This window comes from Miniopterus natalensis, chromosome 9, assembly GCF_054644295.1.
Source record: "Miniopterus natalensis isolate mMinNat1 chromosome 9, mMinNat1.hap1, whole genome shotgun sequence".
Classification (NCBI taxonomy): Eukaryota; Metazoa; Chordata; class Mammalia; order Chiroptera; family Miniopteridae; genus Miniopterus; species Miniopterus natalensis.
In genome coordinates, this window is record NC_142089.1 from 65,670,884 (window position 1) to 65,691,222 (window position 20,339).

The following is a 20,339-nucleotide window of genomic DNA, read 5'->3' on the forward strand; positions in this document are numbered from 1 at the left end:
CTTGAGAACATGGAGAACGGCTCAGCTGTCCAGGCCTGTCAGTAGAAACGCCACAGCCAGGATTTGCGCGGCTAACTCAGAGGCAAACAAAGCCATCTTCACAAATTCATGTCCAAAGCTCAGGGTATGAATGAAACCAAGCCTTGGCCAATGGAAACCGTAAGAAAAAAGTCACCCAACTGATAAGAGGATTCACTTTTTTGGGACAACAGGAATTGCAACCACCGAAGAGAGAGTGTTGAAAATTATTCAGTGATTCTTAGATGTTTTTGAACCTTTTGGAGCAACTAAAGGAACAGATACTGAAATTCTTTCTCTTAAAACTCATTTTTCAAGTATGCTTGCCTCAGACTGACCCTCACGCAAGGATCATGTGTGACCTGGAGGCTGTCACTCCTGAAGGTGGTCAGGGGACCAGGACTCACCTGAGGATTTGGCGCCTCTAATGCTGGTGCTTAGTGAATCAACTAAAAACTGGATTTCTCAGAGCAACATCTACGCTTATTCTTACTTTCTTTGCTATGTGAAGTGCAACCTTTGTTTTCAATATGAAGTTCTAAGAAACTGAAATGGCAGTAAAAGGTGATAGACAATAGAGGGATTTGTTTTAACATTCTGAGAGGACTGCAGCTGGAAACTGGTAGGGGAGAAACACACATATACAATAAAGCTGTCTTACATACTATTTTACTTTTAAATCCTGATGTAGAACACTTTATTCCTATGTAAGAATTTTTTTTCGATGATCGCACATTTCTTGAGACTGACCAATTTTTTTTCAATGAAAAAAATAGGAAACTTAAAAGAGAGTGATGGAAATGTGGCCTAGGTTCCATTATTTTTAATACCAAATGCACTATGTGAAACATTACATAGCGCTAAATATTAACAACGACAGCATGTCTTTATTTTCCTGAACAACTCACTATTACAAGGTGTCAATATGAGGTTTTTAATCTGTGGTAGTTTTTAGTTGGGAAAAAAAAGCCATACAATTTTCAAAGTACTTATATAACCCTTATTAAATGTAGAATTACCCTGAAATAAAAGATTCTTCTCTTAGTACAAATTGTCAGTTAAAAAATGGCCTTGGGTATGTAAAATACAGCATAGGGAATATAGTCAATGATACTGTTATAACTATGTATGGTGCCAGGTGGGTACTACACATACCAGGGTGATCTCTTTGTAAGGTACATAAATACCTAATCACTCTGTTGTACACCTGAAACGAATATAATATTGTATGTCAACTATAATTGAAAACTAAATTAAAAAAAAGATTCTTCTTTACTCATAATGCATATCTTAAAAACTGAGCGGGCTGGAGATCTCACCTCCTGAAGTTATAATATGTGATGGTTTTTGTTTCTAAGGAAGGCCAGCCTGACTCCATCAGGATTTTTGGGCCAAGTAGAAAATGATTAAACAGTTCTTGAGACTGACCATGTTTTAAAAAGTATCTTAAATGTTTCTATTATGTTAATGAGGTGAAATCTGAGAATTTACTCTGAATCATAAAAAAGCATAAAAGATTTGCACATCAAACAATATCCCAGCCCTCAGTTCCAGACACTGAGAGCCACAGAGTATTCCTTTTGCTCACAAGTACATAACTCAGCTCGTCAGTGAAGAGACAGGCCCTTCTCCCTCATCTGAAACGTGGCAGCTTTACAATCCTCCTGTTTTGTGGAAAGGGGAGACGATGCTGGCTTCTAAATCTCAGAATGATTTACATGGTTCCCTCGCTCTCAGAATTCAGAGCCTCTCTCCAAGAGCCATAAAAGGATACCGAAACCAATAAGCCACATATTCAACTTCTTGGAACTTTGATACATTCAGATGGCTGACCCAGGAACACTAAACAAAGGATTTACTGCAACAAATGTTGCATATAAAAGCCAAAAAATGAGAGAACTCAGGACCAGCTGAAACTCTGCCTCCGACCCAGCCTTTGTGCGCTCTGGCTCATGCAAGGATCAGCCCCAGTGAGAGCACAAAACTAGGCTCTGGTTTCCACGGTGACTGTATAATTAGCATTCAGGGGCTTTGCTGTGTACAGTGCACTTGAAAGCAAGCTCATTACACATTCCCTTAACAGGAGCTCTGTGGGCTGCCCCTTGCAGGGCAACGTCGCCTCTGTCCCCTCTCGTCCTGTAGGGTATTACAGCACGGATACCAGGGCCTTCTGCGTTCGCACATGTGTTGGCCACGGGTGGCAGCCACATCGCCTGGAATCACAGCCCAACGTTGTCTTCAGACATTCCAATAAAAACAGAGGGGAGATGGTCAGGGAAGGGAAGGGAGCCAAAAATTCTGGAAAGTCTAGTATGTGCCAGGCACTAATTGTTTCCATTCATTTAACGTATATCTAATGTTCACTATAGGACAGGCTTTATGCCAGGCTCGATGCCAAACTTGTTTGAACATTAGAATCATCTGGGGATCTCTCAGACATTCCAAAACCCGGGCCACGCTGCAGAAACACTCCCTGGGGAGGTGGGACACGGGCATCTTATTGTTTTGAAGCTCTCTAGGTGATTCCAATGTCCCAACGAGTTTGGGAAAACCACTCTAAGCTACATGCTGGGACTGACCGTAGTCATCACAACAGTACTACTAGGACTGAAGCAGGAAATCAGAAAGGCAGACCCGATATTAAACGACCAGTCAACTGAGCTCCCACGGCCATCCTGGAACCAGGCTTGATCCTATGGGGATAGAAGAAACCTTGGGTGTTGACACTGGTACTTCAGCATCCAGTCACCCTGGAGGCTGGTTTGCTGTGACTCTGTGCTCTGGTTCTAGACAATGGCTTCTTGCCTTACTCATTTTTCCTGGGTGCCCACTGGTTGCAATAATGGGGTACACGCACCCAAGTCTTGGTTCCCTGCCTATTGCTCAAGCTGTTCTGGGATGGAGACCTCGTAAGTCCCCCTGCTGGGGACAGCAGTGACTTAAGGGCATTGCCTCTTGGTGTGATTTCCTGTTGGAGAGAAACTCTCATGGCAGACATAAGGCACCAGGCTGTCTAGACTGAATGAGAAGTAGTGGATCGGATCTGGGCCTTCAGCCTCAGTTGCCTGTTGAGTGGTCCACTGCTTTTCCTTCTCAATGGGATGGAGGCCCTGTGGGAAGTGGAGGTAAGCGGAGCAAGGAGCACTGGGGGAGGGCAGGCTAGGCCCGGCTCACACTCCGGTTAGGTCCGTGTAGGGGTATTAGGAGGGCTGCTACAGAAGGGCAAGTTGCCTGGGGTGCTGAGGCAAGGGCTGGGAAGAGCCTCTGAACCAACAGTACCTGCTCCAGGAACCTGAGAGAGTCTCAGGGATAACATCTAATGAGCCTGCAGACTGCATTGATTTCTTGGAATAGAGGCCACGGTATGGGTCAGATCTCCACATGCAGAATAAAATGAAGACCAAAAAAAAAAAAAAGATGCCATTTACTTGCAAATTATCCAAATATTTCTGGTCCTTCTAAAAGAACGCTTTTCTTAATAAAAAAAAATCTTTTATGCTGTGTTTTACCCTGACAGTTACTTTAATTGTATTTCTATGGTGTAGAATTATACGTCTAAAAGCTCAGGACCTACAGGATTGTGATAGCCTGGTACTGGCACAAGTCACGTGGATTGGAAAGTAAAGGTGAGGAGCCTGAACGGAGACTCAGCTTTAGTTCAGCAGCGATGACTCCCTCCACCCACAAATGCTTTTAAAAATACTTCATTAGGTTGATGAAATGAGTCTTGAGTACCTTAGAGCCCCAGACTGAAAGAAAAAAAATGGGAAAAAACACAACATTTTATTCAAGTCATTTTAATAATGGCTTACGACCTAAAAAAAAGGAAAATCAGCACATTTATGACTCTAAATGACCATATTCAGGGGACAAAAGTTCACTTATGTTGCAAGAACACAGCACAAAACCTAAAAATGCTGCTTTTGAAAGCTCTATTAAGATTAATTTTGGGAGCAGATGTTTGATTATATATATATATATATATACTTTTGGAGGGGGGCACAAAGACTTTTTAAAACGTCTGCAAATCCCTTTCTCTAAATTAATTTCAACTGTCCTGGGAACAGCTGCTTCCTCTGATTTTAAATATACGAACTATGACTATCAGATAATGAAACCATTGTACACGGCATGTGGAAAGCTTGCTGTTTTTTGCTTTATACAAATGTACTATATATAAAATTATATAACTATATTATATGTAATATACTTATGTGCCAATGTGCATTGACTTTTTCATTAAATGTTCCTTGAAATAATTACTGATTATATTACTTTAGGATTTAGGTTTTATTCTGAAAGGGAAAGCACTTCTTAAATGAAATCTCCACATTGTTTTGCTGTTGGCAATTACATATGTAATTAACAATCCACTTCCATCCCCAGTGACAGACACCATTGCATCAGTTATCCAGTTAATTTGGGTACAGTCTAGCTTTGGATCTAAATAATCTACAAAAAGGACCCTAATTTTCCATTTTGTTGAGTTTGTACAAAAGACTAACAGAGTACTTTTATTTTATTTATTTAAAATTTATCTTTATTGTTGAAAGTATTACAGATGTCTCCCCCCCCCCCCATTAACCCCTTAACAGGGTTCTTTTGGACAGAGGTTTTATGTCTTTGTGACAAAACATTGCTGCTTAAGTAAAAAAAAAAAAAAAAAAAAAAAAATCAGCTACAAAGAGAAGTTTCCATCTAAGATTTTCTGCTTAATAATTAAATTGGAAATTTTCAGCTTTCACATTTTAAATTCTAAGATTTTTCAAACCCAATAAATTAGGGGCAGCAGATGATTTTGGTCTAAATAGACTCTAACTCTTTAATAGATGGATTGAAAGTGAGTTAGAATAAGTTGGGCTCATTTGTCAGTTCATCTTAATTTATATATCGAAGGTGGCCCTTCAGAAAACATAGGTGGTGATTTCTGTTCAACAGAAAGTAGAAATGTTTGATGAAAGCAGACCAAGCCCTCAGAGCCAAGTCCAGAAGCCTGTATTGAACACATCCTGATTTGCTCAAGTGATCCCGCTATTTTGCACAAACTGTCTTGATAAGGAGCTTAATTATTAGTTTGGCCTTGCTTTGCTCCTGCTATCAGAAAGAAATCTGGAATTTCCAGATCGTCTTTTCTTCTTGTCTGCCAGCATTGGCAGCTTGAAAATAAAATTTCTCATAAAATAAAAGGAAAGATAAAATTAATTTTCCATGGGAAACTATTCCAGAGTTAAAGATAGCAGAGTATTCTCATCACAAACACAAACTACAGAGAGCCAGCCGTCGTATGAAGACCAAGAGCGACTGACATGTGGCTTGAATTAGCTGGACAATTACTTTATTTGGATAGAAAGGCCTGGGCCCGAACTATCGTTCAATTAAAGTTTTCGATTTTCTTTCAGATTTTAGGTCATGAAGAAACTCCTGTATTTTTAAAATTATTCCTACTTGGTCGATGGCAGAGGTGGGGGTGAGGCCAAATAATAGCTGTTGTAAAGTTGATTTACATTTGGCTCTGTATTTTATATTATTTATTTAGAAGAAAAAAAATAAGAGCATCAACATCTGCTGAGCTTTATAGTTGAAGTACACTAACCAAGACAGTAACTTTTATCTTGATTTCAGTTCCAAAAATCACAGGAAAGGTTAATTGGTGCTTGGGTCTGGGGAAAGGTCTGTTATTAGCTCAGCTTGCCCCAAGGGTACAACCTGGACCAACAAACTGTGGTCTAGGCGTGGCTCTGCATCGGATTCTATGAAGGGGTCGTTTTACCTTTAGAAGGCAATCTGCACCTTTCCCCCATCCCTTCTCAAGAAAGCCTTTTTGCTTAATCTAATATTACATGCATTTCCTGAGCTTATATCAACTGGGGATAAGGCGCATGAGGTGGCAGGTGGCAGGTGCAGGGGAGGCACTAGTGACCCATATGCCCCTATAATAAAATGCACCGTTCGTTTCCATTACCATCGTTTGATAGAAGAAAAAAATTAATTTCTGTGGTTGTTGAACAACGGACACAATCTGTATAGCTAATGGAATAACTATGAAAATCCCACTTTGTAGCAATGTGATTGCAAATCAACAAGTTCAATCTAGCAGTTGTGTTTGGCCGGCGTGTGCGTTCAAGGCCCCGCATCAGGCACTGGCGCGGATCCCAGCGGAGCGAGGGGATTCTGCCTTCAGCGGGCTCCAGCCTCCGGGAGGGGGGGCGCTCTGTGCTCCCGGCCTCAGGTGCCTGCCTATTGGTTTCTGTATCTTTGCTCGGGCTGTGCCTTTGTTTGGAAGGCTCTTCCCCAGTTTACTATCTGGAAAATTCTTAAATACCCTTCAAGACTCAGCTCAAAGTTCTCTTCTTTTGTAGGTTTTCTGGAGCTGTCCTAAGAGAAATGCCGTTTCCCTACTGCAAAGGCCCGCTAAGAACACCCTTATTTGTCTGGGAATTCGGGTTTGCCATCTCCTGAGCCTGGGCTCTGAAGAGCCACTCATTATTCATCTTAATGTCACCAGCAGGGTGGCCCAGTGCCTGAAACAGGCGAGGTGCCTCACAAATAGTTACTGAAGTGAATAGCAGCTGCTTTGTAAGGGAGAAAGTGCTAAGCATCATGCAAGAAATATAGATTTTATTTATTATTTTAATTTTTTAATTGATTTTTTTAGCGAGAGAGAAAGATCTGTTGTCCCACTTGTTTATGCACTCATTGGCTGATTCTTGTAGGTGTCCTGACTGGGGATTGAACCTGCAACCTTGGTGTATCGGGACGATGCTCTAACCAACTGAGCTACCTGGCCAGGGCAAGAAATACAGATTTTAAGAAGGGTTGTGGAGGGTCTGTGGAGGGAAAGGGTAACCCCCAGCTAGGGGAAGGACATGGTGACAGGCAGAGATCAGAGTGGCTTCTGGGAGAGCAGACCATTTGAAATGGACCTTGAAGGATGAATGGATCAGATTTGACACATGGAAGCAAGAGAAAGGGGATTCCAACAGCAGGGACGTGAGTGTTGTCATCACAACAAATATAAGCCACTGAACTGTTAGCAATCACAGGAGGAAACACAGATCCACGTCAGTATTGTCTTTCAATGCATTACCTTTGATGTGACATACCTGCTAGTGAAACTATCACTACTCAAAACTTTCTTTTAGAAACGCCTTCGGACCTGTGTACCAAAATATACGCACCAAAAATTCACTCCGGCCTTTGTACTCTGCTCCTTTAGATGAAAAAGAATATTATTTGGATAATTTCTCTCCAAAGAGGGTCTCAATGGCTTTTGGCCATTTGAAAAAGATAAAATTCACTTTAAAAAAATTATCTTTATTGTTGAAAATATTACAGATGTCCCCTTTTTTGGAGGGGATAAAATTCACTTTTAAAGAAGGAAGATTTGCTACCACTTAGTATCCTAAAGAGGATGAGCCAGAGGCTTTGTCTGTCACTGCCCTGTCTCACTGGGAGGGACAGAGAGATGGATAAAGCCATCAGCCATGAAGGTGATTCCTGGGAGGCCCAGTCTCAGGAAGTCGTGATGGGGGTGGGGTGGGTCCTGGAGGAGTGGAGGCTAAGAGATTGAACCCCGAGGCATGGCCCCTTAGAAGTGAATAAGAACCTGGGGTGCCCAGTGTGGCTCTGTTCTGGGCCAGGACTGACAGCTGAGTCACTCAGGCACCCCCTCCTGGCACCCCCAGCCCTGCTCTGGGAATCACCTTAGCATGCACCCCTAAATCATAACCCAACTTTCCTGAGAGGGTCTGGAGAAGAGAGTGGGCAACCGGACACCCCCAGTTATACACGGCCCTCAAGATTACACATTAAAGAATTTTATAGAAACACACCTTCATTAAAATATTCCTGAGGTGATGGCTTAAGTGAATCAGGGACACATATTAACTTGTTGGCCCTCAGGTTTAGAGAGTTCAAGTTCTTGGTTATGAAAAAGTTCTGGCAAATAAAATAATCTTGATCATTAAAGCAGGCAGTTTTAAAAGCAACTACTGTTTTGATTTAGGGAGAGAAAGATGGAAGTACTCTAAAAAACACTTATGTGTTCTTATCAACTAACAATAAAACTCAAAGGTATTTATGAGACAATAAAAATAGTTCTAAATATAAAAAGCTTACTTAGAGCTTTATAGTACAGCTAATTCTAAACTATTACGTATAAAATTATAGACGTTTGTTTTTAACCTACAGGTATTCTAGTGAAGATACAGTGCAGGTAAAAATAAAATCCCCAAACTTCAAAAGGCAGACTTTGAAGTTATAGGCAGTAATCTATCAAATCAGAAAATTGGTCAATAAATAAGCAGGAGATCATTACATAAAACCTTCTTACTGCTTAACTCCATAAACCTGTATCTACCTCCAACACTCTAGAAACTGCTCTCTGAAGGCCACTAATAAGACAGATGGTGACAGCCTTTTTTAACCCTTACTCCCCCCACCTGTCACAGTGAAAGTGGTAGCCAGCCTGTCTTTCTTAGAGCCTTGAGACCTGGCCTCCAGTCCTCTTGTCTCCCTGATTAATTTACACCATCTCTAAATAACGGTGTCCCCCAAAGCTTTACCCTCCATCACATTCCCTTTTCTCTCTTCTCATTTATTTAACTACCATCTCTAGGTCCCCCCCACACCCCCTTCGGTATTTCAGACCTGCATTTCGCCTGCTTGCTACACCTCTCCATCTCCACGGATGTCTCACCTGCACCCCCAAAACAACATGGTGAAAGCTCGTGAATAGTTTTCTTGCTCTTCTACTGGCCCCTCCTGTTAATTTCCCTATTTTCATTGATGTGATTATGATTCCCCCAGGCTTCCAGATTGAAACTTTAGTGTTTAGAATTAATATTTCTCTCCGCCCCTCTCTCTGGCTCTTCTCTTTGTCCCCCAACTCAGGGTCCACTGCATCTCTTTCTTTGCATTGCCATTGTCACACTCTAGGTGGCATACTAACTACCCTACCCCTGGCCATCCACTAGTCTCCTCGCATGTATTAGGGCCTCTAATCTCTTCCCTTTTCCATCTGTCTTGCACAACTCCTACATCATTATTTATTGTGTGAAACTTTCTACTTAGAAATTGGTGGTGAAGGGAAAAAACCCTGCAAACCCATAGGAACATCTTCTTAGGATAACACAGAAGGACTTCACCATCTGGCCCCAATTTGCCTTTCTGGCCTCACTTCTTGCCTCATTCAGCTCTGCAAAACTACCAGCTTTTCTCTCAAAGGACTTTGTTCACGTCCTATGTGTGTGTGCTGAATTCTCTGCTAAGATCTGCCGTCTCCTCTGCTATCTGCCTCGGGAACACCTACTCATCCTTCAAGGCCCAAATCAAATGTCAGCTCCTTTGTTGCCCTTTTTGCCCACCCAGGAATCTAATTAGCAAGGTTTATTTCCAACATAGCCTTGTATTGTTGTTATTTATTTTTGCTTCATAATTAAAACTTGCTGTTGGCAGAAACTGTAGCTTCAATATAATGCCTGATGTGTGATCTGTACATGGTAGGTCGCAATAAATAGCTACTAAAGAAATGATTGAGTAAAAATTAATGATTTCTTTTGAGTCTTCCTTGAGCTGGACTCCTTTGGCCTAACTTGAATATATGAGAGCAGTCCTTTTCAAACTTCAATGTGCATATAAAGCCCCTGGGGAAATCTTATTAAAAGGCAGGTTCTGATTCTGCAGGTTTGGGGTGGGCCTGAGATTCTGCATTTCTAACAAGTTCTCAGATTGCTGCAGGCCCAAGAACCACACTGCGCTACAGGATTGGGTGTCTCCCCATATCTCCTGGTCTATGCCATACCTCATGCTCTGCGCTCACCTCTAGTATGCCACTCACCCCACTGTCATGTTGTATTGTTTATATACTCAGCTAGAACGGGAGTTTCAGTGGACAGGAACCGTATCCACTGGGTCACAGATCCATCTTTGTATTCTCAGCACTTTGCTCAGAATCCGGGGCAATGTTTAATTAGGTAGTCTCTTTCAGGCTGAACTCACAGCCATTTCCAACCTACCTCCATTATCTGTGCGTTTGGAGCTCATTTATTAGTCAGTGACGCTTCTAACTGGATCTCTTCCATAGGAAGAAAAAGGGAGCTAAAAACCCAAGAGCAATGAAGTAGACTGAATGCAGCTGTGGTCACGTAGACTGCAGAGAGCTATTCTCTGTAGCCATAGAGATGAATGGGCCTGTGATCCAGACCACTGGCACACCATTCGGGCTTTATCTGCTCACTTTCATTAGTAAACCTAAGGCATAGATTTGGGACAACTTTAAACTGTAGTGTGTAAAAAGCCTGTATCATATGTAAATAAGTGTTCATGCACTCTGCAAAAAAATTAAATTTTTTTCTTTAAAAGTACATAAAATGATTCTGTTTAAAGTTTAAATAAAAATTTAGATATAAAAGATTGAGTTTTTGCTTGTAAAACCAAGAGGAAGCCAGAGAGGCCAGAAGCCTTGAAAATTTAAAGATATACATATTTAATGACATGCTACAGAGTCTACATTATTTATAATAGTCAGGGTACCCTCTGGCTGGATTTTAATCTGGTCACCAGCAAACTGTTACATTTTCATTTTGAAAATGGACATTTTGTCTATGTTGAGAAACAGGCTGAAAAGAAATATCTACCTGGAGGAAAAGAAGCGATCACAAAGTCTCTTCCTTTGAGAAAATTAAAACCCCACTTTCTGTAAAACTGTAACCATTCCCAACTACTTGCATCTTCTGGAGGCTCAGGAGAGGTTAGGATGGATGACAATTGGTATATAGGATAGATTTTTAAAAATCCACATTATTAACAGAGAGAATGACATCCCCATTACGTAAGACTTTCTACACATTCATCCACGTGTAGGTTTATTCTGCTTTACAAATAATTATATCGCAGCTGTTTTCAAAGCTAAAGGAATTCAGGAAGACATATGAGAGGGAAAAAAAATCCATCAAGAAAGTTAAGAAAACAACCACATGTTATCCTATCTGTGAAATTCTTTTCGTGACCTTTTCCTGGCCAGATCCCCACAGAACAAGAGTAACAGCTGGAATGCTGATCTGGACAATTCATAGAAAAAATCAGTTATTTCGGTAATTATAAGTGTAAAGATTAGGCCTTAGCCGTTCGGCGTTCGTTATCCGATTGGCAGGCACTGCCAGCTAATATTACAGATCTGACCTACTACCTGGGGTAATAATGAACGGTGCTGGGTTCCTGCCAGAAGATCAACTGATTCCACAAGATGCACTGGAGACCTACATTCTAATTAATGTAGATGAACACGGAGAAGGGCTCCCAGTAATTAAACTACCCCCAAACTGCAAGGAGTTTCTGGGGAGCGCCCTAGCCCACGGCCGTGTTGCAGAAAAGCTGGGGGAAGCGAGAAGCTTGCATTGGCCACCGGAACGGGAGGGGACATTCCAGATGGATTACTCGCAGCTGCTCCCGCGCCCCCCCCCGCAAGCACACTTGTGCGCACTGTCCTCGCCAATCTCGGTCCCCAAGGGCCAAGGGCCTCTCAGCTTTGCATTTCGCCCCGACAACTGCAGGGAGCGACAGTTGTGTGGCGCAGCTGCAGCCGGGACGCGAAGGGCAGGAGGCGGGACAGGCGCCCGCGCGGCCAGCTGCGAACGCGGGGCGACGGCCTTCGATGGCCTTTCTCGGGGCGCGGGGCCCTGGAAGCTCGGTCCCCAGCCGCAGGGCGCAGGCCGCTGGCCCCTGAACCCCCAGAGCGCAAATCTCACAACCCAATTTAAGAGACGAAAACAAGTTAAGCAAAACACTTAAAATTTAGATTTTAAATGAAAAACTATAATTAAAAATTATTTTGTATTAGCCTTTTTTTTTTTTTTTTTTACCCTAAACCTAAGAGTGAACAAAGATATGAAGAAACAGGTTTCTATGCCTATGTCTTAAAATTTGTCAGAAGGTTTTGTACATACGATGTTATCTCTGAACCAGCATTTTCTTACCATATCATTCCTCATTTTTAGTATCTGGCCCAAACTTCATCATACTACTCTTCCATTAAAGAAGTGAGGTAGATGCTCGGCTTTACAACAATTACCATTTTGAATAGAATTTTCCAGTAGCGTGGCATGTGCTCAATAAATTGTCGCTGTCGTTTTTATCATGGCCATCCATGCTGCCCCACGCATGCTCTAAGGATCATTTGTATTTTGCAGAAACAGAACATTTTTGTTTTATAACATATTTTTCAAAATGTGGAATGTGATCCATTAGTGGATCATAAATTTAGTGAGTCTCAGCCAGAATTTTATTAAAAAAATGAAATAAAATAGAAAAGAAAAGTTCGGAATGCCTATCATGTGGTAAGAAAAAGTATTGTTTTGTGAAACTTATTTTAGTATTGTGGGTAATGTGTGTGTGTGTAAAATGTATTTCTTACTACGGGTTGCCTTAAAAAATGTTTGACTGTCATTGTTTCAAGGCATGTATTTCTAATGGACATAATGAAAGGTAAGTATTCACTATAGAACAAAGCAGAACAATGACATTTATTCTTCTATAACTAATAATAAATTCTATCTTACATTCAAAACACAATTACTCCACTTTCCACATTGCATTAAAGGTATTCAAACCATTTAAAAGTAATTTTCTATTCATTTTCCATGGGCACCATCAGAGAATTAGTAGGCTAATGTTTGTTGACATGATTATTTTCCACAAATGGATTCTAACTACTTTTGCATTTATCTACCATGAAATAATAAGACACCCAAAGACTCTTAATGTTTAGTTTGCTAATTCTCTCGTGATGACCTATCTTCGCGGCAAACAGGTGACGATTCCTCTTTATGACAAACTGACCTATTACAAAACAGCATCTCATTGGAGATGTATGAGAAATAATTCCGATTAGCCTACACAAACACCCACCCACATCCACACATACCCTTCTGTATTAAATCCCTTCAGGTGTTTATGAACTCTTCTCTCAGAAATCATAATGTTCTGAGCAAAAGAAAAATAATCAGCTTAATTATCATATCTTGCACTATGTATTCCTGCTTATGGAGAAAATAGGCAAAGTAGAAAATAAAAAGAAGTGCCAGTCTTTAGGGATCAATATTAACATCTGAAAAAGTTGGGCAACACATGCAGAAGTCCCACACTCCTTTGAAAAAAATCATAGGCTCTGCCTTCGTATTAAGCCTAATCTACTGGCATTAATATTTAGAATGGGGTTAGGTGCTGGAGTATGGCTGTCAGGAGAGTGTGGGCTCTACCCTTGAATAAAATTCACAAATATGCCGTTTCATCTCAGCGTCTGTTCCAGCATCCACTGTGACCACGGAAAGGTAACAGTCATTTCGAACAGAAGGGATTTTTCCATTAGAAGCATTTCCCAAACAAGTGCATAGTTTTAAAAGGTCAAAGAAGATTCTAAAATACCTCTAACTCACAATTTAGTTCAAACTGTTTACCGAGGACTTACTCCATGCCAGGTGCTATGTTAGGGGCTAGATATAGAGATGAGTTTCCAGTTGAATGAGAGAGCTCCGAAAGCACATAAAAATTACAATTCTATATGCTAACGGCTATGACTGAGGAACAGCAAAGTTATGAAAGAGGCGTAGAGGGAGGGCCATCCGTTCCAGATGGAGAGCTGATGGCGGTCAATGGAAGTTTCTTAAAGAAGTGCTGTTGAAGCTGAGTTTTGGAGAAGAGGGAGGGGGTAATTCCCCCCAGGGAACTCAAGTCACATAGGATGATATATTTTTGGGACACTGCAATAAAGGCTGAACCATATGAAATCTGAAAAATTTGAAACAATAACAATTGGATTTGGTTCCACCTAAGCATTGCACGTGGTCAGGATTCGGCTAGCAGCTTGGCAGTGCTGGGACGCAGTGCGACAAGGGAAGGAAAGAGGGAAGGGAAGGGGGGAGGGAAGGAGGGAGGGAAGGGGGAAGGCTGAGGGAGAGGGCAAAGGTCAGATGAACATCTCACTCGGGAATCAAAGTGGGAACAGCCACAGCCTGGGATTTTAACTGAGGACTAGGATATCACACAAAGAACTAGAATTGCTTAAGTATGCAAAAATATGATTCGAGAAACATTAAAACACCAAAGGAGAAAGCAAAAACATTAAAAAAGACATTTTATTCATAATTCTATCTCCTTAAGATTAATAACAATTTCAAACTTCTGCTTCCTTCTATTTTTATCGCACAGGTCCTTAATTTATATGCCATTTAGTACTCATAAGCTTTTGCACTCTGTCACTAAACTGACCAGTAAACCATTTCCCATGTAATTATCATATTGTTTTTAACAGCTTTCCAATGTTGTTACCATAGACAACTTTTCCACTTTCTTTCTATATATCCTATAGGCCGTTTCCAGATTTTCCCATGACAAATAAGATTTTCATAAACAGTTCCTACATGTGTATTTTCTCTTCTGCTTTCCTTGAGGCAAATTCTAAAGTGTGAGGTTACTAGGCTACCAGGGATGAATATGTGTGGTGCTTGTTAGCCAGATGGAAGAGGGGTTGGCACTTACTGTTTTGCTCCAAGTAAGGCCTGTGGTGTGGTGTTCCTTGATGTACGCTTGAAGCTCACTCCAAATGTTCAAATATGACTTCACCCAATCCACGTGGCGTAAATCACTTCATTATAAAAGAGAATGAAAGAGAACGCAGTTAGGATCTAAAATCAGATTAAAAAACAACAACAGGGAGGCGCGTGATAATCCAGTAACTAAGGCTGGATGATCCTGGAGCAATTGTCTTTCTAGTCCAGTCACCGTGAACTGATTCCAAAGAGAACCTTGAAAGAAAGGTGCTCCAGGTCTCTCCTGCGGGGAGCCGAGTGCCCTGAGCTCCAGGTGGGGAGCAGAGAGGACCGCGGAGGGGGACCCCCACAGAACCAAGCCAATTCAGGTCATGTGTCCTCATGTCACCTCTAATGGGAAGATGACTAGAGAGGTGACCTTCCTTTCTGTAGTGTTCCTATGCAAAATGAAAACAACATGCTTTCAGGAAGGAGAAGTGCATTGAAAAGGAAAAAGGTACCTTAGTTTGTTTTCTAATAATTTGATTGAGTTATTTGGTTTGAGTGTAACCAAACTGGAGAATTTTACACTGGTAAGGAAGTTGCTATTATAAGAAAAACGATTTCCTACAAATGGGTATCATTCCATACTTTTAAAGGTAAAATTCAGCCTGGCCGGGCGTGGCTCAGCGGTTGAGCGTCGACCTAGGATCCAGGCGATCGGGGTTTGATTCCTGGTCAGGGCACATGCCCGGGTTGCGGGCTCTATCAATCACTCTCTCATCATTGATGTTTCTATCTCTCTCTCTCCCCCTCCTTTCCTCTCTCTGAAATCAATAAAGGTATATTAAAAAAAAAAAAAAAGGTAAAATTCACTTAAATTACCTTAATTTGATATTCATAATGGTAATGCAAGCAAGGAGGGGCGTTACCAGTATTTTTTTCCCAATTTTGCTGAACCAAGATGTAGTAAATGCTTACCTTTTACAACAGGATTAACATACAGGATTGAGATGACTGTTAGAAATATTAAACTTGTAGATAGGCAAAAATAGTTGCATTTCCTTTGGATAATTTTCACCCACACATTTTTCCACTTTGAATGGAGTAGAGGTAAATGAGACAATTATGAGATCTCAGTTAACAAACTTCATCATGAACCTGGGCCATTAATGTGAAGGCAATCACTGAAGGAAACCTCTATTACTAAAGCTCTTGTCAATAATGACTTTTCCTTGGACATGTTTTGTTCTCCTTGAAAAGCTCCATGGAAAGTACCTCCAGCATGCTTAGAATCCCACTGTATTAAGTCATGCACTAAAGAAAAGTGAAATGGGGAACTGAAGACATAATTACCCCTCAAAGAGGAAAAATGAGAGTGTGATTTTGTTCTATATTTTTAGATTTAATGATTATATTAATCAAATCTGCAAAAAAATCTCATTTTTACTTTCTCCCATTTCCACAGTCAAAACCCCAAAGGCTAAGAGTAGCTCCATACGTCTCCCCTATCAGTTTCTTTATCCTATGGGGTTTGTGAGGGTCTTAGCACAGTGCCCTGCACATTGGGGGCTGTATATAGAACAGCTATTGTTAGAGCACTAAGTCAATTTCAATAAAATGTATACACATATTTATATGCGGCTATTTTATACATATATGTGCATATATACATATGTGTATGTACACACAACACACACGTCTGTAGATGTTCTAGAAAGAGCAGGCTGCATGTTCAATATACTTTCTATTTAAAAAGCTTAACAAGCAATGAGGTCAAAATAGGTATAAGCAAATTCATTTTTCTTTTAACTATTATAGTATGATTTTGACTTGACGGAAGTTCTAGCAAAACTTGTAATAAGGAGTAACAATGTGTCTTCTGGCCTGAAGTCAGCCTCTGTGAGACAACACAGCGAGCAGGACCCAACTTACACATCAGGAGCTGCAAACCCATCCTCAGTTTTCATTTGCTCTGGAAGAAGCGACGGTGGGGGCATGCAATTTTAATGAGGATGACTCGGAGAGGCCATTCCTCCGCAAAGTAAAAATAATGAACTTACTGTTCATTTACTGAAAAGGAGCCAACCAACCAGTCAAGCCAGGCGTAAGGCTGCACAGACGCAGAATCCACGGCCCGCAGTACTTCTGCTTAAACCGTAGGAAGCCTGATTCAGCTCCTCTACCCGCGGGTCCGGCTGCAGGCAGGCGGCAGTGCGTGGCGAAAGCCCGCACCCCCCGCAGCAGCACTGAGCCCACAGTGAAGGCACAGCTGGCTTGGGTGCACCTCTAAGTGGGTGCTGGGTGAGTGGGGCGCAGGATTCTGCTCCTGTCAGGTTGCCACCCCTGGACTTGGGACTGGTCTGGCTACTTCTGGAAGTGAAATGAATGAGTGCACACCTCCGACTGCATTTCCCCAGCAAACAGTCTCCAGGTGGTCCATCAGGTACAGCTGAGTTGCCCTTGATGCTGCCAGAAGTACGTTTTCTACTCAATAGCTGACATCGAGGGGCAAACACTGGGCTCTATCTGCGCGTGTACAAAAAGTGAAAACAACCCTCCTGGCTATGCTGCCACTTGGAGAGAATTGCTCACACCCATGGCTCCAACACACACTCAGGGAGGGGCTGGGAGGAGGCCAGGAGCTGATGAAGTGAGATAAAAACAGAAATGGCCTCTAGGGGTGATACGGAAAAAAACAGAGACCTAGGTGGTGCCTAAGTGTCCAGTCCTAAAAAAAAGACTAGGTATGGGAGATCTTTAATGATGTGGAGTTCACGATGGGCACAGGTTCGTGCCAACATAATTTTTATGTCCAGCTTTCATAACAATTTATTCCTGAACAATTACTTTTGCGTGAGAAGAGCAGGCTGTCTCGCATTTTGGATGCTTTTTCTCATTCACCTTGCACAATTCTAGTCTGTAATACAACATGGCAGCGGTTGGAGTTGTACGAAGTGTGTCACTGGGTATAATTATTTTTTTCTTCATCAAAGTTCCCTTTGGGACAAAGAGGAGAAAGGCATGCTTACATCTCCTAAAGCTGCCCTTCTTAAAAGCTACAAGACCTCTTTTGCTAACATGGGAAAAATAAACTGTATGAAGGCAGCACTGTAGTTTAGGAGACATTTTCCTGGATATATCTCTGGTGTCTCTCCATTTGGTTTCATTTTCATTTTAACCCTAGTTTAGGTCTTTCTAAGATCAATGATTTGGGCTGTAGAAAGCAATGGTTTTAAAATTTAGAAGCTGGTTCTCTAGGCAAACCCCTTGGTTCAGACTCATCTGTATTACCAACAGCCATCTGAGTGTTGCTGTTCTTACAGATGTCTCTCTGGTCTCCCCAATTGTATTTCATCTTAATGCAACCTCTGGTTTTCCTCTCATTGGCCTGGTCTATCGTCTCATCTCATTTCTGTTCTTCATTTATATTTCCTTTCCCGATTCCCCCTTCCTTCTCTCTGCTCACCCACCAACTCTATTTTGATCAGTGTAAAAGTTCTGTGAACATACAGGGCTGGTCCATCACAAATTCTCACACAGCTCTCGCATTATTGTGGGAATACATAATAGATGACATGCATTCAAGCGGTAGAGTTTATCCATTACGAGAAACTGAGGCAGACTTTCAAAAACACAAAGATTATCTGGATAACTGATTTCTCTTTCCGTTTTGCTTTACTTGCAAAGACAGGCTTTTTCGTTAACATTGAAAGTAAATTGTTAAGAGCCCTTGAAAAGAATCAGTAATGAACTATATTAAGTTTTAGTAGCAAATGTCTAATAAGCGATTAACTGGAAATTCGGTCAGTAAAAGAAGGTACGTACCTGTGCTTGTAGTCCTTTAAGACCCTGTTAGTGTAAAAGGTGGCAGCATCGTTCATCTCCTTGACATAGGGGCCGGGTTTGGGGGACTGAGAGAACAGCACCGTCACCCAAGCATAGAAGGAAAAAAAGGGTAAGAAAGAAAATGACTTAAGAAGAAGAAAAGCAATGGAGGTGTTGACTTGAAAGCTGGAGGCACGTTTTGCTCCATAAATATTGGTGGAACACTGTCCACATCTTAGAACACAAAGCACGAGCTTCGAGCAGCAAAGAAAGAGCCGGTGCGTTCGGCCGGCGCCCCTCTGCCCTGGGTGTGACAGACGGGCCGCAGGAGCCTGGAGGAGCTGTGGATGCTCCGAGACACGCCACAGGTGTGACAGGCGCGGGGCTGACACTCGGCCGACTCACCACGGCTATCCACCCAAGGGCAGGGATGCTCTCGCTGACGGCTGAGAGATGGTTAAACATGGTGCTGCCCCGGTTCCTCTCCCTGAAGGTCTGGATTTCCTGAATCTTTTCCGATATGGGCTTCAGAAGAGCAGCCACTTCATTCTGTAAGCAAACATTGGGCACGGTTACTAAGGACAGGACAGGACAGGACAGGACAGGGCACTTCGCCTCCACGTTGGCCTAAGCAGCAGTCAGGGCTCCCCATTTGTCGGTGGCTTTCAGAATAGAACGGGTTTTTGTTATGATAATACTGTATTTTCATTCTCTGGGGCAGACTTTCAAGAACACATAGATTATCTGGATAACTGATTTCACTTTCTGTTTTGCTTTGCCTGCAAAGATAGGATTTTTCATTAACATTTAAAGTAAATTGTTAAGAGCCCTTGAAGGGAATGAAAATTGCACAGTTTTAACAACATTAACGTCTCCTGAGACATGGAACCCCCCCACCAGCATATGATACAGCCCTGTGTTAGAAATCACGTATGGAACAGAGTGAAATCGGCTGTGGGTCAGTTAGGTTTTCAGGAATGCATAGACCACATGCTGTAATAACACAGGTCTAAAATCAGGTGGGTGAGAGGTTAGTGAAAGGATAGCTTCCTATTGCTATAGGAGTGTCCTTGTTTTTATTGGAGTTACCATAACCCATATGAAAAAGTGGAAATCTTTCACAGAGGCTCTTTTTTAAAAAAAGTGATGGCCTATAATATTTATAGTTACCTTAAAGTCTGGTCTGACTTTTTCTACAATGTCCTGGGTCAACTTGGCCTATGACTACTTCTGATTAATTCAACAACTGATTTCTCTAGCAATATAAAAATGACTTTCAAAACCATGTGAGCTAACTTATGAAGTATCGCAGAGATAGGTGCTTGTAACATCTCTCCATCCATCCCGTCAGCACTCTCTACTTTCTCTGGTTTTATAGAGCAGATGCAAGGTTATATGATTTTGTGTGTGTGTGCATGCTCCAGAGAAACAGCAACAGCCTTGTACTTCAGCTTTGTAAAAGCAGTTGAAAAGGCTTTTAAATCTTGTTTGCAGGAAATAAAATAGAAAAGCCCCTAAAGCTCTTTAATTTCTTTAACCAAAACTTCAGAGCAAAGGTTCCAGCCTTGGCTACATATCAGAATCACCTGGGAGCTTTCAGAAACAGAGGCCTGGGTCCCACCCTCAGAGACTCTGATTTAACTTGTTTAGAGGTGACCTGGGTTGGGGGAGATTGGAAAAGTTGCCCAGGTAAGATTTTAATCACTGCTACGGTGGTGGCTTAATACCTTTCTACTAGGACAGCAAACCTTTAGGGAAGTAATTATGTTCAGCTGCTGCAGCTTCCAGACCTCACTTTTCTTTCTTGACCCCTATATATACACGGTCCCCTAAACGAAATGTTTTAGGTAAGAGCTTTGGAATTAGAATGACCTTAGTTTAAATCTCAGCTCTGCCACTTACTACCTTTGCGGCCTTAAGCAAATTACTTAATCTGAGCCTTGGTTTCCTCATCTGTAAGTCAGAGAT

At 41.7% G+C, this 20,339-nt stretch overlaps 1 protein-coding gene across 1 annotated transcript in view; it reads right to left on the minus strand.

Moving 5' to 3' along the window:
* CAP2 (cyclase associated actin cytoskeleton regulatory protein 2) overlaps positions 1-20,339 on the minus strand; it is a 119,459-nt gene that overhangs the window by 12,229 nt on the left and 86,891 nt on the right. The window contains exons 5-7 of the mRNA XM_087820024.1: positions 18,777-18,920; positions 18,372-18,457; positions 14,554-14,659 (exon numbers count right to left, since the gene is read on the minus strand). Coding sequence (XP_087676150.1) covers positions 14,554-14,659; positions 18,372-18,457; positions 18,777-18,920 — 336 coding nt within the window. The remainder of the gene's footprint in view (positions 1-14,553; positions 14,660-18,371; positions 18,458-18,776; positions 18,921-20,339) is intronic.